Genomic DNA, 27938 nt, shown 5'->3' with positions numbered 1-27938 from the left:
AGAAGAGGAAACTCAGGCACTGCCAAGTTAAGCAATTTGCCCAAAGTTGTGCAGCAGGCAAGTAGCGGAGCCCAGATTAGACTCCAGATCCTCTGGCTCCCAGGTATATATTCTTACCACTAGGTCATGCTGCTGCTATTCATTCAATAGTATTTATTGAGCACTTACTATGTGCAGACTACTGTACTAAGCGCTTGGAATGTACAAATCGGTGACAGATATAGTCTCTGCCCTTTGACGGGCTTACAGTCTAATCGGGGGAGACAGACAAGAACAATGGCAATAAATAGAATCAAGGGGAAGAACATCTCATTAAAACAATAGCAAATAAATAGAATCAGGGTGATGTATTTCTCATTAACAAAATACTGCTTCTTGGTTGGTGCAGGGAGATTTCCTAAGGGCCCCATGAAAATTTGCCCCATGATATCTGTTGGCAGCTCCAGCCATGTTGGCAGAATGGTCCTGATAGAAATTGGCAGCACTGACCCCCAGGTTCTACTTTGGTGCCTGGAAAGCCCACTGGTTACCCCAAAGGATTTTAAAGTCTGAATTTTTGAACAGCCTCTGTCAAAAGCACCAGCATGGGTTTGAGTGGAGTGACTGGAACCATAAATACTGCCTGGGGTGAAACTGAGCTTCCTGGGCTAGGATGGGGTGATGAGGGGACAGGTTTGGCGCCAGCAAACGTGAACCCCATTTCAGCCAATCAATCAATGGTATTTATAGAATACTTTGTGCAGAGCCCTGTGCAGAGCCCTGTACTAAGTACTTGAGACAGTAGTTAATACAGTTGGTAGACACAATCCCTGCTCTCAAGGAACTTATGGTTTAACATAGCCTCCTATAATGTGTCCCTGCTGCGGCTATTTTATCCAGCGGCTTCAGTGCTGCTTTGCAGGCTGCCGCTCTGTTCCTCCTCCAGATACATTTGTCATTGAAAAGCCCCCGCTGTCCCACTGAGGCATCTCCACAAAAGCCCCATGGAAGCCAAAAGCTGAGGTCCTTGTAAGATGCGGTTTCTGCAGCTGTGCTAATCCATTCCTGGACTGTCCTTGTTCGGCTGAAGTGCGATTTTCTTTTTCTATTATAAGACACTCATCCACTATTTGCCCTTGGCATTCCTTGTGGGTTTGAAGTATTCTACATCAGATAATTATGGATTTATCCATCGGCATTCCAACCCTATTATTGATCCTATTTCATTTTGAATTTCTTCCCAGATTGCGTGCCTACTTGAGCATGCCCTAAAGACAGACTCAGTTATTTAATTTGCATTTCCCCAAAGCAGCCAGATTTTGAAATAGACTTTGCTCTAAGGGAAGGTTTAGTGGTCACAGCACAGGCTAACACAAGCTTCCATCATCAAGGAGCAATGGGACAGGGGTAGGAAACAACTTGGTTTTAGAAGGATGTTCAGATTCTGCAGACAATACCATCTTCCTGGGTGGAAAGCTACTGTGGGTGGGAAGGGTGTTTTTCCTTTATTTTCAAATTATCTAACATCTACATCACTATCATAGTCACAAATTAATACTGTATTCTTATTTTTGGCTTGGGTTATATTCACTTTATGTGGAGAGCTAAATTCTGATTTTCAAGGCAGGTGATGATGCAGTTTTGATTCTTGACATAGGAGTTTGGGCCTTTCTGTAAAATCCACCTGCCTACTTCTGGGAGGGGTCTAGCAACTGGTCCCGAGGGTGAAGAGAGAAACAGCCTTAGCTCTCTGGCTCTCTAGCCACTGCTACTGCCTACTATTCACTGTTCAGTTTCCAGTGGTATCACCCTGTCCTGGGCTCCTGCTTTTTTCACCTCCCCTACAGCCCACCTTTCCTCCTGCCCTTCCCCATCCCCCTAAAACATGGGCAGGTTAGACCTGGAAACTGGACCCCTGAACACTCCGTGTTTCCCTTGCCCACAGGCATAGCTGAGTTCCAGGTCAGCCTGGTTAATTGGCACTGGGAAGCAGGAATGGGCCATGTGGGTGTGGCCACAGCCAGGCCATGTCAGATGATTGACCAAGTGGGTGCAGTCGAGATGTTCGGTGTAAGTCGGGGCTTTGAATGCACCATCCTCTGTCTCAACCCGGTCCAATCACTCTGCCCCCCGGGTTGGTGAAGGTGGCCGCCTGTGTGCCTGCCTCCAGGAACTATGATGATTGACACACGGGCTGCTGTCAGAGACCTGCAAAACCAAGTTCACCCAACCTATACTTCCCCAAAACTGAATTGTGGGTTGCACCAAATAAGTGGAGGGTTTTGTTTGGTTTTGTTTTTTGTTTTTGGTGGGGGTAAATACAAGTGTAGGGGTGGATTATCAGTCAATAAATAATATATATTAAGTGATTACTGTGTCCAGAACATGGTAGTAGGCATTTGAGAATACAAAATACTATTGTACAATACAAGAAGAAGCTTGGATTAGGGGATAGAGCACAGGCCTGGGACTCATAGGACCTGGGTTCTCTTCCCAGCTCTGCCATTTGTCTGCTGTGTAGCCTTGGACAAGTCATTTAACTTCTCTGTGCCTCAGACATCTCACGTGTAAGACAGGCACTAAGATTGTGAGTTCTATGTGGGACATGGACTGTGTCCAACCTGATCAATTTGTATCTACTCCAGCAGTTAGTTCAATGCCTGCCACATTACAAGCACTTACAAATACCATTACCCTTTCCTCTCATTCACCCCCACACTCCCAAAAAGGCACAACCCCAGAGTCTGTAGATAGGTTCCCTGTCTACAAGGAGCTTTTGATATAGAAGATGAAATGGAATACCCTTGTGGATTCTAGGGGGCACACTTTGCCTGGAGATGAGAGGACTACCCATCCTGTCCTATAGAGCAGGCTCCTTATATGGGGACTTGGTAGCCAGGGTACTCCTGGGCACCCTGCTGTGGTTTAGTGACACAGTGCCAAATGTGAGAGCAGAGGTTTACTTTGCCTCCAAGCCCCACCGTGAGACTCTGTAGAGGGATGACAGACCTCTCAGAGTGTTTGACATTCCCTTGCCTCGTTCCACAGAAGAAGAATATGCCTGGATGGGAACTAAGTGGCACTGACTCACTCAAGGTGGATTCCTGTCAGAACGCAGTCATGTTCAGACTTAAAACCCTTTGTGAGTTTTCCAAGTTTCAACTCACTTGCTGAATCAGCAGCTGTCCACTTTACTCTGTGATTACTTTACGTATCTCCACCCTCACCTGGACCCCACTATTTTTCCCTCTGGTTCTAGGCTCAAGTCTTTTAGTAAAACTGCAGACAGCTTTCTTTTCATGCATTTCCTTCTGTGAATTCTGTACCAGCAGGCTGAAATTTCGCGTCTCTCCATGCTTGGCAAATTCCATAGTCATTTGTGTGTAATGGGTTTTCCGACTGTAACATGCAGTGGAGAATTCCTTTTGACAAACCATAGCGAGTTTAATTGAGCTATGACGTGTGCTAGTAGATAAAATTTCAAACGTGGCCAGCATCAAGCCTTTATCTAGGGTAGCTAGTGAATGATTCCTCTCAGTTTAAGCACTACTATGATGCCATTCAGCTTTCCTTCTTCAATCAATCAGTTCTATTTAACTGAGCTCTTACCGTGTGCAGAGCACTATACTGAGCTCTCGGGAGAGTACAGTACAGTTGGTAATAATAGTAATAATAATTGTGCTATTTGTTAAGTGCTTACTGTGTGCGAGGCACTGTCCTAAGTGCTGGGGTGGATGCAAGCCAATCAGGTTGGACACAGTCCCTGTCCCACATGGTATTCACAGTCTCAATCCTCATTTTACAGATGAGGGTGATGAGGCATAGAGAAGTGAACTGATTTGCCCAAGGTCACATACAGACAAGTGGCGGAGTGGGGACTAGAACCTATGACAGACATGACTGTTTTCCTCACAGAGCTTATAGTGCAGTGGGATTTTTTAAATGTGAGAAGAGAGGTTACCACAAGATGCAGTTAGTATTTGAGTTCATCAGTTACATCCCGGGGAAGATATCTTCAGTGATTTTTGGAAATGCTTCTTACTGATGCTGAGTTACTGAGCCAGTTTCCTCAGCACCACTGTAGAATCCCGCGTCTAGAATAGCTGTCCCTGCCCCCGGCCCCTCCTCCCCACCCAATATATCTGATTGTTTGAGGTTGTTTTTTTCATTTCTGGTGTCCCCAGAGTAGCTGTTTTGACAAAGGGAGAATTTCAGATAATCTCCCACCCACCAACTCTGCCACTGGAGGTGATGCCAAACTCTGACATTCTATTTAATGCTTTCAGGATAAATGCTGTTGGGTCTTTTTAGCATGCATAGTTTGTCATCTGCATACATCTGAAACTTGGGAGTCTCTATTTGGATATCTTTCAGATCCCTGCAGAATCTGGGAGATATGACAACTCTAATGCCAGCATGAATAGGAATAGTGATAATGGGCCTCAGCCTCTCCTTCCTCGATGCAGCAGCAGGAAGGGATGGAGGGAGATGGGAACCAGTGATTTGTACCGGTGCAATGGGTTGGGGATAAATTGGGTTATGCGTTTATATTTGTCCCCAAAGCCAAATATACATAACATGTAATAAAACCAGTCCCTTTCAATCCCTTCGAAAGTCTTCTTGGCATCTAATAGAATTGCTGCTACTGTTTCCAATTACTCTCCGAGATGAGGGGTATTAGTTTATGTAGATTATCCAATACTTGTCTCCCAGGCATGAAGCCTTCTTGAATCTGGGTCTATTAGATTTGTGATTATTTAGTTGGGAGCAAGTATTCCGGCGACTCCTGTTCCATACTCCTACCATGTTTGTAAATGGATGGGCTACTCCAAAGAGAGGGGGAGGTAGTTATTATAGGATGGAAGGGATTAGGGGTGGCTCTTAATGAGATGCCAGGTTGTGCCCCTGAATCCAGATAGCCAGTGCTTTAAAAATGCAGCACAAGCCTTTGAATGTATTACATTTATCTGTTTTCTACTTCTAATACTAGAGGCTTTTTAGCTTGCTGATGCTGGAGAAAAGTTAATGTGTTGGTAAGCAACCTAAATTTCTTTAAAGCTATTTTGAAAGTGACTCACTGCCACAGTAAGTAATATCAATTACTTCTCACTTTTCAATCGACACTGCAAGGCCGTTCCAGATCTCCCTCCCTAAGCTTAACACCGAGAAGTTGAAATGGCGTAGCAGAGTTCCTCACCAGGGAAGTTCTGGGCACCGCAGGCCCAAGCAGACTCGATGTGAAAGGATTCAAGGGATTTTCAACTTAATCCCCTGAGGACCGGCTCCGGTCCACCCCTTCGGGAAAACAGAGGTAGAGTAGCAAGCCTGTCAAGTGTGTGTGGAGCTGAGATCTCACTCCGACTGGGAATGGAAATCAACCAGCCCATCAATCGGTGATACTTACTGAGCGCTTACTGAGGGCAGAGTACTGTACTGAAGCCCTCAGCAGAATATATCAGAGTTGGCAGACACATTCCACACTCACGAGGAGCTCATGGTCCAGTGGGAAAAATGGAAATGACAAGACAAAGTTAGGAAGCACGGTGGGCTAGGCTCTATGAAGACTGAAAGACTGGGAGGTGGGGAAGATTTCTTATATTGTACTCTACCAAGTGCTTAGTAAAGTGCTCTGCACACAGTAAGGGCTCGATAAATATGATTGATTGATCACCCAGAAACATTTGATGGCAGTAAAAAATTCAAAAGTAAAGCTGGGTTGACTTCCCCTGATTCTAACTTCCAACAAAAACGGTGTTTAACCTTGTTTTCTCTGAGTCTTTCTCTCCCTTTTTGAACACTGGTGTCTTCCCACGTTTAGCTTTGCATACAGGTTTGAGTACCCAAAGATGGCCAGAGACAGGCTGGTGGGAATTGGACACAGGACAGAGCCACTGAGGTAGGTGGAGGGTCAGCACTCTGAATCGGTACTGACCAGTTCGTAGGAAGGGGTTTCAAGGCCTCATGGCCTGCCCATGTCTTTACAGTGACTTTCTTGCCCCCATCCTTGCCAGCCCTGGTTAGTGGTTGCAGTGAAATTAAAGTGGGCAGGAAAGGTGGCACAGTCACAGCTGTCTCTTCCTCCTTAGGCCTGATGTCTGATAGGCAAAATGATTCAGATTCTGCTGCTGTAGAGCTTCAGGCAAGCGACCCTGAGGGCAGTTTCTGAATTAAGAGTATGGAAATCTAAAGATTACTTTTAAGTACAGAATGTCTGCCCTGGGCCCAGGCCACAAAGCCAAGGAAGAAGAGGAGATAGATGTAAGAGGAATGGATACCAAGCAATGCACAAAACCATTCCTGGATGGGACCGCGCCTACAGGTAAACAAGCAATATTTCATATTAACTGCAGTGGTGGAAATTGGTGAACGGATCTTGATTTTCCTGCAGAGATTTTAACAATGTGCAGAATCTTTACAGAAATAAAGACTGGTTTCCCTTTCCTCCTCACCTCTGCCACCTCCGCCTCTCTGTGTCTGTCTCTCCACCTTTAGCCCATAGGGGCTGTGTCTGTCTGCCCACATGCTCCCTCTTCTCCATCTGCCAGAACTGTGTTAGTCTATTCAGCTCCCTACCCCTATCCCCCTGGGGTCCTTCTGGCCTCCCCCAAGGCACTGTGACTATTCCGGGTCCGGTCTGTCTTCTCCCCACCAACTGTGGGTTTCCCCGAGCCTCTCCTCGCATCTCCTCTGTGTGCGTCTCTTCCTTTCTCACTCCACCTTTCCCACCTCCAAGCAGGTGTTCTGGGGAGCTCGCTCACTCGCTGTCTCTGGTTGTCTCAGTCTCTTTGGCTAAGTGTGTGTCTCTGGTTCTGTCCCTGTTTCTGTCTGGGACTCTTTCCCTGTCTTTGGAACGCTGTCCTCTCTCTGCGACTCCCTTCCTGAGATTGCCTCTGTCTCTCTCTCTCCTCAAACTCGTGTCCTACACATAGGAACAAGGTCCAGTGAGAAGGTTAAGGTGACAGGAGAAAAGATTGGGAGCAGGGGTATAGTGGGAGAAGGGAGTGGATTAGGGGAAAGGCCAAATAGCCAGTTGTCAATAGTTTCAGCTTGTTGTGGAGAGGAATGGCTATCACTGAAGGGTTTGGAGAAGTGGGGATATACATACAGAATGACACTTTAGAAGTAGGATCTGGGCAGCAGAGTGAAGTTTGGCCTGGAATGGGAGAGACTAGAAGTGCAGGAGACCTGTGGGGAGGCAGATTCTATAGATAAACCAGGATGTGACAAGTGGCTGAACCAGCGTGCTGGCTGGAAAGTGTTGTGGTGGAAAAACGGGCAGGATTTAGCAACAGATACTCATACTCCATCAGTAGTGCCACAATCACAGGACAACTCCACGACTCCTCTGCTATCAGGAGGGACCTGAGCACAGGGGTTGGGTAGGGATAGCCTGGCAGAATGATTTAAGCCAAAATGAATCATGGCAGAGTGGATAGAACCCCGGCCTTGGAGACAGAATGTCATGGGTTCTAATCCTGGCTCCACCACTTATCTGCTGTGTGGCCTTGGACACATCGCTTAACTTCTCTGTGCCTCAGTTCCTCATCTATAAAATGGGGATTAAGACTGTGAGCCCCAAGGGACTGCATCCAGCCTGATTTGCGTGTATAATAATAATGATTGCATTTGTTAAGCACTTACTATGTGCCAAGAACTCTTTTAAGCACTGGAGTAGATGCAAGGTAGTCAGGTTGTTCCATGTGGGGCTCACGGTAATAATCCCCATTTCACAGATGAGGTCATACAGCAGATAGGTGGAGGAGCCAGGCTTAGAACCCATGTCCTCTGACTCCCAAGCCCGTGCTCTTTCCACTAAGCCATGCTGCAGCACTTAGTAAAGTGTCTGGCATATAGAAAGAGCTTAATAAAATACCACAGGTATTATTATTAATTTGGATAGAGATGAGATGGGCAGAGAAGGAAGTAAAGAGGATGTTCTCTTTCTGGTTTTGCCAATATCTGCCCCTACCCAATTTCAACCCAGCTGCGGGGGGATGAAGAGGAAGATGGCAGTTTAAACCTAAAGTTTTAAGTATCGCTTGAAGAGCCATGCCAGACAGATATACACCCAAGTGAATCCATCGCTGGCATGTAAGCTGGGCACTGTGATAGAAATCAATACTACAGAGGCACTGGGTTTTCTGATGGGACATAATCTGCTCATTAGGATTCTCTCATGTGTACCTTATATGTGACATCACAGAGTCACATACATTTCATAACCCACGGAATAAAATGTAGCTCCATATTGCAAGTGGAGGGTAATGGTATTCTGTACTGCTCATTATGATGGCAATTATGTAACGAAACTCCAAAGATAGTCCCGTTATTGCAGTTATTAATCATTCTAGTTTTTGTTTCAAGTACTTGCTTTATAGCCTGCTGGATAGACTACATTATTCTGCTTGCTGAATGTCGAAAGTCAAGTATGTGCATGTGAATCGGCTGTCTTAAGGGCCTTCCACATAATTCACCCTTTAGATTTGTATTTTGTTAATGTGTTAAAAAAAAAAGAGGAAAAAAAGAAGTCCGTTGTCAATAGAGTCGCTGACCTTTGCAGTAAACAGAAGCTAGTCCTTACCAGTAAACAACTTGGCAAATAAGAAACCTATTTTTCTGGAGCTTGGAATAGTGCTGCTTAAGAAGCTCTTCCCTGAATACAAATCAGTCTTTCAGAAAACCAGTGAAACTAAAAAATAGGAAGGCTAAGTGCTGAGAAAGGTTCAACACATCATTGCTTAATTAGCAAAACTGTTAAGAGGTTTTAACTGCACACAGACCATGCTGGTTCAAATACAGGGCTGATGATTTTAAGCCTGAAATCCAGGATAGAAAGAAAGCAGGGGGATATATGTGAAAGATTATGGCAAACCATCTTGAGGCACTGTTCTTGAAGCATTTATTGAGAAAATCTGAGCCTTCGTCTCATACAAAAAGACAGAGACAACCAGATTAATCTTCCCGCATATTTATTTTTCAGGTTGCTGAGTAAAGAACATAAAAAGCATAAATGGGTCACAGGTCGGTGTGGCCTGACCCGGCCCTGTGTTAGATCAGGTTTTCTGTAATTTGGCTAGGTACATCGGGCCCCAAGCCTTCCCGTGGTCTGGGAGGACCAGCAAACCACACCCCTGGATGCCAGAGGCAAACGTGAAGTCCTGTGAGACTGCACTGGCCAGTCCTCCGAGGTCCTTGGGGAGGACATTGTTGCAAGAGTCTAAAAGGTGGTTGATGACGTGGCTGTTTTCGGCCTCAGACAGGGTGCAGGTAGAATATACCAGGTGTCCTCCAGGGCGCAGTGCCTTCACCCCAGACCTGCGGACACACAACACACACACACACAAAGAGACAAGTATGTCACCTCAGAGCAACAGTAGACTGAATTGGGCCAGGGGTGGGGGGCAGACAGACATGGCTGGAAACTCGGCTAAGTTTGTAGCCAAACTAGTTTCTGTAGGAATCTAGCACTTCCCACCTCCATACCAGTCACAGGTGCCCCCAAGCTGTCCTGAAATGATTCCTGATGATGCTATTTAAGTGCTAACCATGTGCCAAGAACTGTACTAGATACAAGATAATCAGTCCCTGGCCCATATGGTCCTCACTCTTCTGCGTTTTAAAACACAAATACCATATGAGAAGCAGCGTGACTTAGTGGAAAGAGTGCGGGCTTCGGAGTAGAGGTAGTGGGTTCTAATTCCTCCTCTGCCGCTTGTCAGCTGTGTGACTTTGCGCAAGTCACTTGACTTCTCTGTGCCCATTACCTCATTTGTAAAATGGGGATTGAGATTGTGCGTTCCACGTGGGACAACCTAATGACCTTGTATCTACCCCATCGCTTAGAACAGTGCTGCTTGGCACATAGTAAGCGCTTAACAAATACCATGATTATTATTATTATTATTAAGTATTTTATTATGTCAGGACCACTGCTCCTTTCAGCAGCTTACTACAGTGGGTTTGCACCAATACACATTGCCACCTCTACTTGTCATATACTTGTTTGTTCTCAAAACGCAACAATAACTGGGCTGTGCAAATTAGCCCATTCCCATTCCCTCTCCTGGAGTCTAAATATTAGTTCAGTGCTAGGAAAAAAAAACTAGGAAGTAAAGATTAAATGTCATCAATTCATCTTATTGTATATTCTTTGATTGGAATCCATGGGTGCAGAAACTCACTGTATTGGCTCTTAGACAACGCTAGAGACATTTAGAGTGGAAAGAAGTGCTGATGTGGTTCAAGAGGAGATCGGATGAAAGGAGGATGGAATGCTCAGAAACATTTCAGGTAAACATGGAACTCTTGCAGGCTATTTTCAATCTCTGCAGGTGTGAAGAACTTTCTGGAGACAATAGACCGACGATTTAGCACTTCAGGCAGCGTGGTTTTTCCATGAGTCTGCAGACCACGAGGATGACTTTGGCAAGCTGGAACCCTGTTCCTTGGTTTCAACACCCATGAGGACTTCACTCCTTATCCCTTCATTTATCTCCCCCTCCCAACTCCTGTCAGTAGTTTCCTGACTTCTGGATGGAAGTTCTAAATGGCACTAGGAGTATATGGTATCTACTCCCACTCCTTCCCTCCCCAGCACCAAACCTTGTTTCTTACCAGAAACAGTCACCCACGTTCCCATCATGCACTCTGTATGAGTGGGGGAAGAATGGAGTACTGCTCCACCCGAGAACAGTAGAAGAGCTGCAGGCGTTAAGGTGGAGGTGAGGCATGGGAGCAAGGGCATTCTATATTTTTGGCTTCTCCCTGCTCTCACATTTCTCTTGCACTCCCCCTTTTAGGGGGATTTGGATCACAAAGATGGTTCAGAAGAAACGTGGAACACTGGGTGCCTCCTCCAAATGAAGTAAGTGGATTTACTTAGGTGTGGGATTGGGTGGGTGAGTGTGGGTATGTTGTTGACCATAGTGTTTGTGGTGCATTTGATCTTTAAAACACTTCAGGACAAGGCAGCTAAGAGGCTCATCTCGGTCTCTGCATTTTCTAGAGTTCAACAGATGTAAGTAGCCTGGGTCACTGATAATGGGAAAGTGGAGCATCCCCTAATTCCAGCACTCAGACGCCGTCAGTTCACTTATGAAGTCTGTATCACGCAAGCAACGGTTCTTCCCAGCGGGAGGCTGATGGAGGGGGGTAGCTTATGTCACGAAGGTGGATGTTTTCAATCCAGAATTTGTCTGTTATAGCTCAGCTGGTGGCATTTATTCCTAGCTAATAACTTGAGGCAATGGGGACTACATCATTTGGGCCAGTCAGATACTCTGAGTTTGGGGAAGTTGTGCTACAAGTCTCTGTTTTTGTTTGTCTATTTTATTTTTTAAATCCCAGTGGTAGGGATGCTGTGATTTTTGAAAGGGTCAAGATACAGCTTGGAAGAAACCAAGGAGAGACCTGTCCATAGTCCAGTGTTTGGCATGTTGTAAGTACTTAATAGACATAATAAGGCATTGAGCTAATTCACCTTGACCAACATTAGTGTTACCGCAGAATATAAAAGTTACTGCTTCATAGGGACACACTCTGCTCCAGATAGTGACTCCCTTGGAGTGTTGTGGTGGGGTGGGGGTGAGGGGGTTCCACCATTCAGTAGTATTTATTGATTGTCCTACTATGTGCAGAGCATATGGGGGAGTACAATGGAGGCAAATGGCCCAATCAGGTGCCTCCATGTTGGCAGCACTACAAACTATTTTTGGGTGCTATTTATCAATACTGAGGGAAATAGTTCAATAAGAAAATCAAAGTTTTCCTGGCATCTGGGCCTAGTACCAGCATAGAAAGTAAAGCAATTTTATTTGGCTGGATGTTGAAATGGAATGTTCATTTAATTGCATGGCATATTTTAGAGATGAGAACTGGTGCTTTATTAATAAGTTTGCAGAGCACAAAAGACCTCATCAGTTTAATAACCCTTACTTATATATCTTCTCAATCAATGGTATTGAGCTCTTACTGTGTGCAGAGCACTGTACTAAGCACTTACAAACATAAGTATGTACACTTATATCCTACAGTTACGGTTTACGATTCTGGTTATTGAATCATAGTTCTATTCCAAATAATTGTGGTACTTGTTAAGTGCTTACTATGTGCCAAACTCTGTACAAAGCACTGGGAGTAGATACAAGATAATTAAATCAGTTTGGACACAGTCCCTGTCCCAAATGGGGCTCAGAGTCTAAGTAAGAGGGTGTAGGATTTAATCCCCCTTTTACAGATGAGGAAACTGATACACAGAGAATTAACGGACTTGCCTATGATTCACACTGCACGAAGGTGGCAGAGCCGGGATTAGAACCCAGGTCCATGTTCCTTCCACTAGGTCATGAGGCTGGGAGAAAACAGTGAGGGAGAGGAGCTCAGATATGGGGAGAGCACTGAAGCCCTCTGAGAGGCTGTTGGTCCTGGGAGAAGGATTCTACTCTATGAATTAGTGTCCGGTCAAACAACAGTCCAGACTGGAAGCAAGGACAGATTGGCCACGGGACAGCGGAAGCTAAGCCAGGAATGATTTAGGGATATTGGGAGAAACCATGTTGGAAAACAGGTCCTTTTTAAAGGATGAAAAATTGTCTAATCTCTTTAGCAGGGTCACCTCTGTTGGAGGGGCATCCATCTAAAGACCTGAATTTTCTCAGCAAGGCAAAAAGACTGTTGATTTGAGAAGCAGGTCTTCCATGCTGCTTTGGTTCAGTAGGGAGAGTATTGCAGGGGAAGAGGGAGGAGATAAAGGTGGTCAGAAGGCTGGCTCCCTTAACAGAGAGAAACATCACTTAAGGGCTAAGTCTTGTGTTCTCACCTGTCATGTACTTCGGGGTATTTTTTAGGTGGATGATTTGCACCAGGCAGCATTAAAGGGACTATCTTTTTCTAGATTCTCACACTTCAGTGCCATCCTGAGTATTATCTTCTTGCCCACTTATTTCGGCATCTCTCCAAGACCGGTAGCAAGGCTGGCAAGTCATTGAAACTCACACTGCTGAGGCTGGGACAGGACAGAACCAGTATCTTCAGGGTAGAAAGGCTCGCTCATTTTTGTTCCAGCAATTGCCACAATGTACTTTCAGGAAAAGGGATATAGAAATGGACTGACAACTATCTCTCAGTTACATATCAGCACATATCTCCCTTTGCCACCTTCTTCCTCACTGTAATTTATTTTAGTGTCTATCTTTCTCGCTAGCTGGTAATCTTGAGGGAAGGAATCCTGTCCCAAATACATGAACAGGACAGTACTGAACAAATACTATTGTTGATGAAAAAAGGATGAATTACGCTAGACAGAGAGGTCTAACTTCAGCTACCTGCAGCCCAGGGTAGTGTTTCTTGGACTTCGGGAGATAACCTTTTGGGAAGACACCTCTTCCCTTGAGTCAATAGACTACGTGCGACTTATACCGTTGCAACATTAGTTTGTCAATCTCCCTGCTAAAATACAACTCTGAGAACCCAGAAGTACCAGATGCATCATGGAATCCCTCCTATTTTTATTATCATTATTATTATTATTGCCACTATATTTGTTAAGCACATACTATGTGTCAAGGACTACTCTAAGTGCTAGGGTAGATCCAAGCTAATTATTTTACAGGATAGCATAGTGCCATGGGTCCTTACAGCATGGTACTGTTCACTAGATGTGTTTCATTTGTCATCCATTCCTCTAAGAAGCCACTTTTTTCACCCAGCAGCCACTTTACAGGCTCTGAGAAACTGCAGTGAACATGTTTATTTCTTCCACAAAAGCATATTCTGTGTGGCAGGGATAAGTGCCATATAGAAGCACCTTACTCCTAACCCAGTATGAGCCTCTAAATACAGTGCTGGAAGGAGCCTTGCTATATAATGAAATCCCCTTCACCATTTCCCCAGAAGCCCTGGAGGTTCCCCCGAGAAAGCTTTCATTTAAGTGCTGACCAGGCTTAACCCTGCTTGGGAGTAAAGAACTGATTCAATCCATCAGTCTTTGGAGCAAAATTGCTGTAGGGAAAAAAAAAAGACTGATTTTGATTAATAGTGAAACATAAAATAGAATCTGAAAAAGATTCTTTCCCCCAAGTAGAAGAATCACACAAAGATTGATAGTTCTTTGAACTTGGACTATGTTGTAGAATACCCTTTTTGTGGGAGATCTACAAATTTCACAATTTCTGTGGCATATCATTTTTCACTTTTTAGATTATGAAATTGGCCAAAAGTGAATTTTGTAGCATAAAGCTGCCTAGTTAACAAAGAACACTAAATAATGAAATCACATAGCAAATGTATATTAAATGACAAATTCCTCATATTGTTGTATTCAGCCTGAAATAAGTACTATTTACTGATTCCTTTTCAGTACCCAGGAGAGCACTGGAAGCTGGAAGATTGAGAATGAAGTTCAGTGGAGGAGGCCTCTTCTGCCTATAGAATTCCTGTTTTAATCCAGACATCTAAACGAAAGTTACAACAGCACTGAACAGGTCAGTGGCATACACTGGGTGTGACTACACAATCTCAATCAGTATCACAAACTGGGGGACAGAGTCAGGTTGTTGTCTGAGTTGTTAACAGTTCCCGAGTGCATAGTCAGACTTCAACCAACCAATGATTATATTGAGCGCTTATTTTGTGCAGAGTTCTGTACTAAGCACTTGGGAGAGTACAGTACAAAAGAGTTGGTAAACATAATCCCTGACCACAATGAGTTTACAGTCTAGGGGGAAAAACAAAGCAAAAAAACCCCAAAGATCACTTTGAAGTAGTTAATAGGAAAAACAATTTCCCTGGAGCTGGGTTTGTCTTAATTCTGTCTGTTCTTCACCTGACTCCTCCTTGCTGGAAAGAGACCTAGAGGCTTCTTCTTAAAGACCGAGAGAAATGTTGGCAAGTTGTCTCTATTCAGTAAGCTTGTTGTGGCCAGGGAATGTGACTGTTTACTGTGATAGTGCACTCTCCCAAGCACTTAGTACAGTGCTCTGCACACAGTAAGTGCTCAATAAATATGACTGAATGAATTTTTACACCTTAAACTGCTAAGGCAGAAGCAGACCAGAACCAGAAACTCCAGGGAAGAAAGGCTGGCCTGTTTTAGTTTCAGCACTTGCCAAAATATACATTCCATAACAGAGATGTAGAAATTGAATGATAACTGCTTCCCAGTTAACAATAAGACCAAAGTGATTACCCACATCTTTTATCAAAAAGGAGCCCAGCTCAGAGGTATCAGGCAGTGACCTTGAAAAACTGATGTATTCAAAGATACCCAAACATGGCATTCATTAAAAGTAGTCAGGAGGGAAGGCTATTTCACATTAAAACAAATTAAACTATAAGATGCACTATCACTTGGTGTAGAAAAAGCCCTTTACAAAAGGAGCACATTATATTTATAAATAGATCCTTAAACAGCTTTGGCATATTTCATATTACAAACTCTATGTCTCTGGTCCATTCTTTCAGCACAAGATTAAATAGTCTGCATTCTTACAGAATGGTCAGAGTTAATCTGACTCCTAAAATTACTATTGTCAACATTTAAAAACCAGACCTAACCAGGGGATACTGCAAAAGGAACAATATAGTACTTCAACAGTGCCATCTTTTGGCCAAAAGTAAAAATAGATTTCCCTTTTCATTAATTCCCATCATTTGTGTAGATAGTCAGGGTATCAGGGGATTTAAAACATATTTTTAAAAAATAAACAGAAATTCTTTATACTGTGCCACCCAGCAGGTTAAATCTCAGTATCAACCCAGTCCATAATGAATTTTAGCAAGAAAGTTTGAAATGCTGAATATCTCTATGTCATTAGTTACACCTACATTTTGATACATTTTAGTTGTTCTGTGTATTGACCCCTATTCAATGAGGAACCAGAGGAGAGGAGACCCAAGACAGACAGGAAAGAAGTAAGGTAGGTAGCTGGGTAGGCAGATCGCTCTACTATCCTCTCCTCTCCGGAGAGACAGGAAAGAAGGAGTGTAGGCAGGTAGATTCTTCTCCTCTCCCCTCCTCTCCAGACAAACAGGGCAGAGGAAGGTAGATAGGTAGATTCCTCTCCTCTCCAGACAAACAAGGCCGAAGGAAGGTAGATAGATTCCGCACCTTGCCTCTCCTCCCCATTCAAACAACAAAAAAGGAAGGTAGGTAAATCTCTCTCCCCTCCTCTCTTCTCCAGACAAACAGGGCAGAAGAAAGGTAGATAGGTAGCTTCCTCTCCTCTCCAGACAAAAAAAAAACAAGGTAGCTAGGTAAGTAGATTCCTCTCCTCTATTGCCAAGACAGACAAGATAGAAGGAAGGTAAGTAGGCAGACAGACAGGTAGGTAGGTAGGTAAATCTCTCTACTCTCCTCTCCAGACAGAGAGGAAAAAAAGGCAGGAAGGTCGGTAGATTGATAACTCCCCTCCTCTCCTCTCCAGACAAACAGGGCAGAAGGAAGGTAGATAGGTAGATTCCTTTCCTCTCCTCTCCAGACAGACAGAAAAAAGGAGGGTAGGTAGGTAGGTAGATTCCTCCCCTCCCCTCCTCTTCCAAGACAGACATTAAAGAAGCAAAGTAGGTAGGTAGGTAGATAGGCAAATCTCTCTCCCCTCCTCTCCTCTCCAGACAAAGAGGGCAGAAGGAAGGTGGATAGGTAGATTCCTCTCCTCTCCAGGCAAACAGAAAAAAGGAAGGCAGGTAGGTAGCTAGGTAGGTAGAGCTCTCTCCTTTCCTCTCCTGATAGACAGGAAAGAAAGGAGGTAGGTAGGCAGATTCTTTTCTTTCCTCCCCTCCCCTCTCCTCTCCTCTCAAACTGGGCAGAGGAAAGGAAGATAGGTAGATTCCTCTCCTCTCCTGCCAAGACAGACAAGACAGAAGGAAAGCAGGTAGAGTTAGGCAGGCAGGTAGGTAGGTAAATCTCTCTCCTCTTCTCTCCTCTCCACTCCTCTCCAGACAGACAGGAAAAAAGTAGGTGGATAGGTAGATTATGCTGTCCCCTTCCCCTCTCCTCTCCTCTCCTCTCCTCTCCTCTCCTCTCCTCTCCTCTCCTCTCCTCTCCTCTCCTCTCCTCTCCTCTCCTCTCCTCTCCTCTCCTCTCCTCTCCTCTCCTCTCCTCTCCTCTCCTCTCCTCTCCTCTCCTCTCCTCACAAACTGGACAGAAGGAAGAGAGGCAGAAAAAAGGAGGGTAGGTAGGTAGACTTCTCTCCTCTCTTTCCAAGACAGACATGAAAGAAGGAAGGTAGGTAGGCAGGTAGGTAGATAGGCAAATCTCTCTTCCCTCCTTTCCAAACAGGAAAGAAGGAAGCTAGATAGGTAAATTCATCTCCTCTCCCCTCCTGACCAGACAAACAGAAAGAAGGAAGGTAGTTAGGTCAGAAAGAAGGAAGGTAGTTAGGTAGGTAGGAAGATTCCTCTCCTCTCCTGGCAAGACAGACAGGAAAGAAGGCAGGCAGGTAGGTAGATTTCTCTCCTCTCCTTCTAAGACAGACATGAAAGAAGGTAGGTAGGCAGGTAGGTAGGCAAATTTCTCTCCCCTCCTCTCCTCTCCTCTCCAAACAAACAGGAAAGAAGGAAGCTAGATAGGTAGATTCCTCTCCTGTCCAGACAGAAAGAAGGTAACTAGGTAGGTAGGTAGATTCCTCTCCTCTCCTGGCAAGACAGACAGGAAAGAAGGTAGGCAGGTAGGTAGGCAGGCAGGCAGGCAGGTATATCTCTCTCCTCTCCCGTCCAGACAAACAGAAAGAAGGAAGGTAGGTAGGTAGGTAGATTCCTCTCCTCTCCTCTCCTGGCAAGACAGGAAAGAAGGAAGGTAGGTAGGCAGGCAGGTAGGTAGATCTCTCTCCTCTCCTCTCCTCTCCAGACAGACAGGAAAAAAGGCAGGAAGGTAGGTAGATTCTTATCTCCTCTCTTCTTCTCTCCAGACAAACAGGGCAAAAGGAAGCAAGATAGGTAGATTCCTCACTTCTCCTCTCCAGACAAACAGAAAAAAGGAAGGTAGGTAGGTAGATTCCTCTCCTCTCCTCTCCTTCCAAGACACACTTGAAAGAAGGAAGGCAGGTAGGTAAGTAAATCTCTCTCCCCTCCTCTCCTCTCCAGACAGACAGGAAATAAGGCAGGAAGGTAGGTAGCTTCTTATCTCCCCTCCTCTCCTCTCCAGACAAACAGGGCAGAAGGAAGGTAGGTAGATTCCTCTTCTCTCCAGACAAACAGAAAAAAAGAAGGTAGGTGGGTAGATTCCTCTCCTCTCCTCTCCTGTCCAGACAAACAGAAAAAAGGAGGGTAGGTAGGTAGGCAGGTAGATAGATTCCTCTCCTCTCCTCTCCTTCCAAGATAGACAAGAAAGAAGGTAGGTAGGCAGGTAGGTAGGTAGGCAAATATCTCTCCTCTCCTCTCCTCTCCAGACAAACAGAAAGAAGGAAGGTAGTTAGGTAGGGAGATTCCTCTCTTCTCCTCTCCTGACAAGACAGACAGGAAAGAAGGTAGGCAGTTAGGTAGGCAGGCAGGCAGGTAGGTAGATCTCTCTCCTCTCCTCTCCACTCCTCTCCTCTCCTCTCCAGACAGACAGGAAAAAAGGCAGATAGGTAGGTGGATTCTTATCTCCTCTCCTCTCTAGATAAACATGGCAGAAGGAAGCGAGATAGGTATATTTCTCTCCTCTTCTCTCCGGACAAGCAGAAAAAAGGAAGGTAGGTAGGTAGATTCCTCTCCTCTCCTTCCAAGACAGACAGGAAAGAAGGAAGGTAGGTAGGTAGGTAAATTTCTCTCCCCTCTTCTCTCCTCTCCTCTCCAGACAGACATGAAAAAAGGCAGGAAGAGGGGAGAGAATTACCTACCACCTACCTTCCTTCTTTCCTGCTGTCTTGGAAGAGAGGAGAGGAACTCTACCTACCTACCTTCCCTTTTTTCTTGCTTGTCCGGAGAGAGGAGGAGAGAAATATACATCTCGCTTCCTTCTGCCATGTTCATCTAGAGAGGAGAGGAGATAAGGAACCACCTACCTATCTGCCTTTTTTCCTGTCTGTCTGGAGAGGAGAGGAGAGGAGAGGAGAGGAGAGGAGAGAGATCTACCTACCTGCCTTTCCTGCCCTACCTAACTGCCTACCTTCTTTCCTGTCTGTCTTGTCCAGGAGAGGAGAAGAGAGGATCTCCCTACCTAACTACCTCCTTCTTTCTGTTTGTCTGGAGAGGAGAGGAGAGGAGAGATATTTGCCTACCTACCTACCTGCCTACCTACCTTCTTTCTTGTCTATTCTTGGAAGGAGAGGGAGAGGAGAGGAATCTATCTACCTGCCTACCCTACCTACCTTCCTTTTTTCTGTTTGTCTGGAGAGGAGAGAGGAGGGAGAGAATCTACCTACCTACCTTCCTTTTTTCTGTTTGTCTGGAGAGGAGAGGAGAGGAATCTACCTACCTTCCTTCTGCCATGTTTGTCTGGAGAGGAGAGGAGGGGAGATAAAAATCTACCTACCTTCCTGCCTTTTTCCTGTCTGTCTGGAGAGGAGAGGAGAGAAGAGGGGAGAGAAATTTACCTACCTACCTACCTTCCTTCTTTCCTGTCTGTCTTGGAAGGAGAGGAGAGGAGAGGAATCTACCTACCTACCTTCCTTTTTTCTTTTTGTCAGGAGAGGAGAGGAATCTACCTATCTCGCTTCCTTCTGCCGTTTCTCTGGAGAGGAGAGAGATAAGAATCTACCTACCTTCCTTCCTTTTTTCTGTTTGTCTGGACAGGAGAGGAGAGGAGAGAGATCTACCTACCTGCCTGCCTACCTACCTGCCTTCCTTCTTTCCTGTCTTGGCAGGAGAGGAGAGGAGAGGAATCTACCTACCTACCTACCTTCCTTCTTTCTTTTTGTCTGGACGGGAGAGGAGAGAGATTATACCTGCTTGCCTGCCTGCCTACCTACCTGCCTACCTTCTTTCCTGTCTATCTTGCTAGGATAGGAGAGGAATCTACCTACCTACCTAGCTACCCTCCTTTCTGTCTGGACAGGAGAGGAGAGGAGGAATCTATTCACCTAGCTTCCTTCTTTCCTGTTTGTTTGGAGAGGAGAGGAGAGGAGGGGAGAGAAATTTGCCCCTACCTACCTGGCCTACCTACCTTCCTTCTTTCATGTCTGTCTTAGAAGGGAGGAGAGAAAATCTACCTACCTGCCTGGCCTTCTTTCCTGTCTGTCTTGCCAGGAGAGGAGAGGAATCTTCCTACCTACCCTAACTACCTTCCTTCTTTTCCTGACCTAACTACCTTCCTTCTTTCTGTTTGTCTGGTCGGAGGGGAGAGGAGATGAAATTTACCTATCTAGCTTCCTTCTTTCCTGTTTGGAAAGGAGGGAAGAGAGATTTGCCTATCTACCTACCTGCCTACCTACCTTCCTTCTTTCATGTCTGTCTTGGAAAGAGAGGAGAGAAGTCTACCTACCTACCCTCCTTTTTTCTGCCTCTCTTCCTCTGTCCAGTTTGTTGAGAAGAGGAGAGGAGAGGAGAGGAAGAGGAGAGGAGAGGAGAGGAGAGGAGAGGAGAGGAGAGGAGAGGAGAGGAGAGGAGAGGAGAGGAGAGGAGAGGAGAGGAGAGGAGAGGAGAGGAGAGGAGAGGAGAGGAGAGGGGAAGGGACAGCATAATCTACCTATCCACCTACTTTTTTCCTGTCTGTCTGGAGAGGAGTGGAGAGGAGAGAAGAGGAGAGAGATTTACCTACCTACCTGCCTGCCTAAACTCTACCTGCTTTCCTTCTGTCTTGTCTGTCTTGGCAGGAGAGGAGAGGAATCTACCTATCTTCCTTTCCTCTGCCCAGTTTGAGAGGGAGAGGAGAGGGGAGGGGAGGAAAGAAAAGAATCTGCCTACCTACCCTCCTTTCTTTCCTGTCTATCAGGAGAGGAAAGGAGAGAGCTCTAGCCTACCTAGCTACCCTACCTTGCCTTCCTTTTTTCTGTTTGCCTGGAGAGGAGAGGAATCTACCTATCTTCCTTCCATATGCCCTGTCTGTCTGGAGAGGAGAGGAGGGGAGAGAGATTTGCCTATCTACCTACCTACCTACTTTGCTTCTTTAATGTCTGTCTTGGAAGAGGAGGGAGGGGAGGAATCTACCTACTACCTACCCTCCTTTTTCTGTCTGTCTGGAGAGGAGAGGAAAGGAATCTACCTATCTACCTTCCTTCTGCCCTGTTTGTCTGGAGAGGAGAGGAGGGGAGTTATCAATCTACCGACCTTCCTGCCTTTTTTTCCTCTCTGTCTGGAGAGGAGAGTAGAGAGATTTACCTACCTACCTACCTGTCTGTCTGCCTACTTACCTTCCTTCTATCTTGTCTGTCTTGGCAATAGAGGAGAGGAATCTACTTACCTAGCTACCTTGTTTTTTTTTTGTCTGGAGAGGAGAGGAAGCTACCTATCTACCTTTCTTCTGCCCTGTTTGTCTGGAGAAGAGAGGAGGGGAGAGAGATTTACCTACCTTCCTTTTTTGTTGTTTGAATGGGGAGGAGAGGCAAGATGCGGAATCTATCTACCTTCCTTCGGCCTTGTTTGTCTGGAGAGGAGAGGAATCTACCTATCTACCTTCCTCTGCCCTGTTTGTCTGGAGAGGAGGGGAGAGGAGAAGAATCTACCTGCCTACACTCCTTCTTTCCTGTCTCTCCGGAGAGGAGAGGATAGTAGAGCGATCTGCCTACCCAGCTACCTACCTTACTTCTTTCCTGTCTGTCTTGGGTCTCCTCTCCTCTGGTTCCTCATTGAATAGGGGTCAATACACAGAACAACTAAAATGTATCAAAATGTAGGTGTAACTAATGACATAGAGATATTCAGCATTTCAAACTTTCTTGCTAAAATTCATTATGGACTGGGTTGATACTGAGATTTAACCTGCTGGGTGGCACAGTATAAAGAATTTCTGTTTATTTTTTTAAAAATATGTTTTTAAATCCCCTGATACCCTGACTATCTACACAAATGATGGGAATTAATGAAAAGGGAAATCTATTTTTACTTTTGGCCAAAAGATGGCACTGTTGAAGTACTATATTGTTCCTTTTGCAGTATCCCCTGGTTAGGTCTGGTTTTTAAATGTTGACAATAGTAATTTTAGTAGTCAGATTAACTCTGACCATTCTGTAAGAATGCAGACTATTTAATCTTGTGCTGAAAGAATGGACCAGAGACATAGAGTTTGTAATATGAAATATGCCAAAGCTGTTTAAGGATCTATTTATAAATATAATGTGCTCCTTTTGTAAAGGGCTTTTTCTACACCAAGTGATAGTGCATCTTATAGTTTAATTTGTTTTAATGTGAAATAGCCTTCCCTCCTGACTACTTTTAATGAATGCCATGTTTGGGTATCTTTGAATACATCAGTTTTTCAAGGTCACTGCCTGATACCTCTGAGCTGGGCTCCTTTTTGATAAAAGATGTGGGTAATCACTTTGGTCTTATTGTTAACTGGGAAGCAGTTATCATTCAATTTCTACATCTCTGTTATGGAATGTATATTTTGGCAAAGTGCTGAAACTAAAACAGGCCAGCCTTTCTTCCCTGGAGTTTCTGGTTCTGGTCTGCTTCTGCCTTAGCAGTTTAAGGTGTAAAAATTCATTCAGTCATATTTATTGAGCACTTACTGTGTGCAGAGCACTGTACTAAGTGCTTGGGAGAGTGCACTATCACAGTAAACAGTCACATTCCCTGGCCACAACAAGCTTACTGAATAGAGACAACTTGCCAACATTTCTCTCGGTCTTTAAGAAGAAGCCTCTAGGTCTCTTTCCAGCAAGGAGGAGTCAGGTGAAGAACAGACAGAATTAAGACAAACCCAGCTCCAGGGAAATTGTTTTTCCTATTAACTACTTCAAAGTGATCTTTGGGGTTTTTTTGCTTTGTTTTTCCCCCTAGACTGTAAAACTCATTGTGGTCAGGGATTATGTTTACCAACTCTTTTGTACTGTACTCTCCCAAGTGCTTAGTACAGTACTCTGCACAAAATAAGCGCTCAATATAATCATTGGTTGGTTGAAGTCTGACTATGCACTCGGGAACTGTTAACAACTCAGACAACAACCTGACTCTGTCCCCCAGTTTGTGATACTGATTGAGATTGTGTAGTCACACCCAGTGTATGCCACTGACCTGTTCAGTGCTGTTGTAACTTTCGTTTAGATGTCTGGATTAAAACAGGAATTCTATAGGCAGAAGAGGCCTCCTCCACTGAACTTCATTCTCAATCTTCCAGCTTCCAGTGCTCTCCTGGGTACTGAAAAGGAATCAGTAAATAGTACTTATTTCAGGCTGAATACAACAATATGAGGAATTTGTCATTTAATATACATTTGCTATGTGATTTCATTATTTAGTGTTCTTTGTTAACTAGGCAGCTTTATGCTACAAAATTCACTTTTGGCCAATTTCATAATCTAAAAAGTGAAAAATGATATGCCACAGAAATTGTGAAATTTGTAGATCTCCCACAAAAAGGGTATTCTACAACATAGTCCAAGTTCAAAGAACTATCAATCTTTGTGTGATTCTTCTACTTGGGGGAAAGAATCTTTTTCAGATTCTATTTTATGTTTCACTATTAATCAAAATCAGTCTTTTTTTTTCCCTACAGCAATTTTGCTCCAAAGACTGATGGATTGAATCAGTTCTTTACTCCCAAGCAGGGTTAAGCCTGGTCAGCACTTAAATGAAAGCTTTCTCAGGGGAACCTCCAGGGCTTCTGGGGAAATGGTGAAGGGGATTTCATTATATAGCAAGGCTCCTTCCAGCATTGTATTTAGAGGCTCATACTGGGTTAGGAGTAAGGTGCTTCTATATGGCACTTATCCCTGCCACACAGAATATGCTTTTGTGGAAGAAATAAACATGTTCACTGCAGTTTCTCAGAGCCTGTAAAGTGGCTGCTGGGTGAAAAAAGTGGCTTCTTAGAGGAATGGATGACAAATGAAACACATCTAGTGAACAGTACCATGCTGTAAGGACCCATGGCACTATGCTATCCTGTAAAATAATTAGCTTGGATCTACCCTAGCACTTAGAGTAGTCCTTGACACATAGTATGTGCTTAACAAATATAGTGGCAATAATAATAATAATGATAATAAAAAATAGGAGGGATTCCATGATGCATCTGGTACTTCTGGGTTCTCATGAAGGGGATTTCATTATATAGCAAGGCTCCTTCCAGCATTGTATTTAGAGGCTCATACTGGGTTAGGAGTAAGGTGCTTCTATATGGCACTTATCCCTGCCACACAGAATATGCTTTTGTGGAAGAAATAAACATGTTCACTGCAGTTTCTCAGAGCCTGTAAAGTGGCTGCTGGGTGAAAAAAGTGGCTTCTTAGAGGAATGGATGACAAATGAAACACATCTAGTGAACAGTACCATGCTGTAAGGACCCATGGCACTATGCTATCCTGTAAAATAATTAGCTTGGATCTACCCTAGCACTTAGAGTAGTCCTTGACACATAGTATGTGCTTAACAAATATAGTGGCAATAATAATAATAATGATAATAAAAAATAGGAGGGATTCCATGATGCATCTGGTACTTCTGGGTTCTCAGAGTTGTATTTTAGCAGGGAGATTGACAAACTAATGTTGCAACGGTATAAGTCGCACGTAGTCTATTGACTCAAGGGAAGAGGTGTCTTCCCAAAAGGTTATCTCCCGAAGTCCAAGAAACACTACCCTGGGCTGCAGGTAGCTGAAGTTAGACCTCTCTGTCTAGCGTAATTCATCCTTTTTTCATCAACAATAGTATTTGTTCAGTACTGTCCTGTTCATGTATTTGGGACAGGATTCCTTCCCTCAAGATTACCAGCTAGCGAGAAAGATAGACACTAAAATAAATTTACAGTGAGGAAGAAGGTGGCAAAGGGAGATATGTGCTGATATGTAACTGAGAGATAGTTGTCAGTCCATTTCTATATCCCTTTTCCTGAAAGTACATTGTGGCAATTGCTGGAACAAAAATGAGCGAGCCTTTCTACCCTGAAGATACTGGTCTGTCCTGTCCCAGCCTCAGCAGTGTGAGTTTCAATGACTTGCCAGCCTTGCCTACCGGTCTTGGAGAGATGCCGAAATAAGTGGGCAAGAAGATAATACTCAGGATGGCACTGAAGTGTGAGAATCTAGAAAAAGATAGTCCCTTTAATGCTGCCTGGTGCAAATCATCACCTAAAACAATACCCCGAAGTACATGACAGGTGAGAACACAAGACTTAGCCCTTAAGTGATGTTTCTCTCTGTTAAGGGAGCCAGCCTTCTGACCACCTTTATCTCCTCCCTCTTCCCCTGCAATACTCTCCCTACTGAAACCAAAGCAGCATGGAAGACCTGCTTCTCAAATCAACAGTCTTTTTGCCTTGCTGAGAAAATTCAGGTCTTTAGATGGATGCCCCTCCAACAGAGGTGACCCTGCTAAAAGAGATTAGACAATTTTTCATCCTTTAAAAAGGACCTGTTTTCCAACATGGTTTCTCCCAATATCCCTAAATCATTCCTGGCTTAGCTTTCCGCTGTCCCGTGGCCAATCTGTCCCTGCTTCCAGTCTGGACTGTTGTTTGACCGGACACTAATTCATAGAGTAGAATCCTTCTCCCAGGACCAACAGCCTCTCAGAGGGCTTCAGTGCTCTCCCCATATCTGAGCTCCTCTCCCTCACTGTTTTCTCCCAGCCTCATGACCTAGTGGAAGGAACATGGACCTGGGTTCTAATCCCGGCTCTGCCACCTTCGTGCAGTGTGAACCATAGGCAAGTCCGTTAATTCTCTGTGTATCAGTTTCCTCATCTGTAAAAGGGGGATTAAATCCTACACCCTCTTACTTAGACTCTGAGCCCCATTTGGGACAGGGGACTGTGTCCAAACTGATTTAATTATCTTGTATCTACTCCCAGTGCTTTGTACAGAGTTTGGCACATAGTAAGCACTTAACAAGTACCACAATTATTTGGAATAGAACTATGATTCAATAACCAAGAATCGTAAACCGTAACTGTAGGATATAAGTGTACATACTTATGTTTGTAAGTGCTTAGTACAGTGCTCTGCACACAGTAAGAGCTCAATACCATTGATTGAGAAGATATATAAGTAAGGGTTATTAAACTGATGAGGTCTTTTGTGCTCTGCAAACTTATTAATAAAGCACCAGTTCTCATCTCTAAAATATGCCATGCAATTAAATGAACATTCCATTTCAACATCCAGCCAAATAAAATTGCTTTACTTTCTATGCTGGTACTAGGGCCCAGATGCCAGGGAAAACTTTGATTTTCTTATTGAACTATTTCCCTCAGTATTGATAAATAGCACCCCAAAAATAGTTGTAGTGCTGCCAACATGGAGGCACCTGATTGGGGCCATTTGCCTCCATTGTACTCCCCCATATGCTCTGCACATAGTAGGACAATCAATAAATACTACTGAATGGTGGAACCCCCTCACCCCACCCCACCACAACACTCCAAGGGAGTCACTATCTGGAGCAGAGTGTGTCCCTATGAAGCAGTAACTTTTATATTCTGCGGTAACACTAATGTTGGTCAAGGTGAATTAGCTCAATGCCTTTTATGTCTATTAAGTACTTACAACATGCCAAACACTGGACTATGGACAGGTCTCTCCTTGGTTTCTTCCAAGCTGTATCTTGACCCTTTCAAAAATCACAGCATCCCTACCACTGGATTTAAAAAATAAAAATAGACAACAAAAACAGAGACTTGTAGCACAACTTCCCCAAACTCAGAGTATCTGACTGGCCCAAATGATGTAGTCCCCATTGCCTCAAGTTATTAGCTAGGAATAAATGCCACCAGCTGAGCTATAACAGACAAATTCTGGATTGAAAACATCCACCTTCGTGACATAAGCTACCCCCCTCCATCAGCCTCCCGCTGGGAAGAACCGTTGCTTGCGTGATACAGACTTCATAAGTGAACTGACGGCCGTCTGAGTGCTGGAATTAGGGGATGCTCCACTTTCCCATTATCAGTGACCCAGGCTACTTACATCTGTTGAACTCTAGAAAATGCAGAGACCGGAGATGAGGCCTCTTAGCTGCCTTGTCCTGAAGTGTTTAAAGATCAAATGCACCACAAACACTCATGGTCAACAACATTACCCACACTCACCCACCCAATCCCACACCTAAGTAAATCCCACTTACTTCATTTGGAGGAGGCACCCAGTGTTCCACGTTTCTTCTGAACCATCTTTTGTGATCCAAATCCCCCTAAAAGGGGGAGTGCAAGAGAAATGTGAGAGCAGGGAGAAGCCAAAAATATAGAATGCCTTGCTCCCATGCCTCACCTCCACCTTAACGCCTGCAGCTCTTCTACTGTTCTCGGGTGGAGCAGTACTCCATTCTTCCCCCACTCATACAGAGTGCATGATGGGAACGTGGGTGACTGTTTCTGGTAAGAAACAAGGTTTGGTGCTGGGGAGGGAAGGAGTGGGAGTAGATACCATATACTCCTAGTGCCATTTAGAACTTCCATCCAGAAGTCAGGAAACTACTGACAGGAGTTGGAGGGGGAGATAAATGAAGGGATAAGGAGTGAAGTCCTCATGGGTGTTGAAACCAAGGAACAGGGTTCCAGCTTGCCAAAGTCATCCTCGTGGTCTGCAGACTCATGGAAAAACCACGCTGCCTGAAGTGCTAAATCGTCGGTCTATTGTCTCCAGAAAGTTCTTCACACCTGCAGAGATTGAAAATAGCCTGCAAGAGTTCCATGTTTACCTGAAATGTTTCTGAGCATTCCATCCTCCTTTCATCCGATCTCCTCTTGAACCACATCAGCACTTCTTTCCACTCTAAATGTCTCTAGCGTTGTCTAAGAGCCAATACAGTGAGTTTCTGCACCCATGGATTCCAATCAAAGAATATACAATAAGATGAATTGATGACATTTAATCTTTACTTCCTAGTTTTTTTTTCCTAGCACTGAACTAATATTTAGACTCCAGGAGAGGGAATGGGAATGGGCTA

General features: G+C 44.5%; 1 protein-coding gene across 2 annotated transcripts in view; it reads right to left on the bottom strand.

Moving 5' to 3' along the window:
• Positions 1 to 8931: 8931 nt before the first annotated feature.
• Positions 8932 to 27938, bottom strand: part of NSUN3 (NOP2/Sun RNA methyltransferase 3) — a 60788-nt gene continuing 41781 nt past the window's right edge. For both annotated transcript variants that reach the window (XM_029081898.2, XM_029081896.1), the window contains exon 6: positions 8932 to 9294. In XM_029081898.2, coding sequence (XP_028937731.1) covers positions 9033 to 9294 — 262 coding nt within the window. In that variant the 3' untranslated portion in view covers positions 8932 to 9032. The remainder of the gene's footprint in view (positions 9295 to 27938) is intronic.

The sequence above is a fragment of the Ornithorhynchus anatinus genome, chromosome 17 (genome assembly GCF_004115215.2).
Source record: "Ornithorhynchus anatinus isolate Pmale09 chromosome 17, mOrnAna1.pri.v4, whole genome shotgun sequence".
Taxonomy (NCBI): domain Eukaryota; kingdom Metazoa; phylum Chordata; class Mammalia; order Monotremata; family Ornithorhynchidae; genus Ornithorhynchus; species Ornithorhynchus anatinus.
This window is presented reverse-complemented; position numbering and strand designations above follow the sequence as displayed.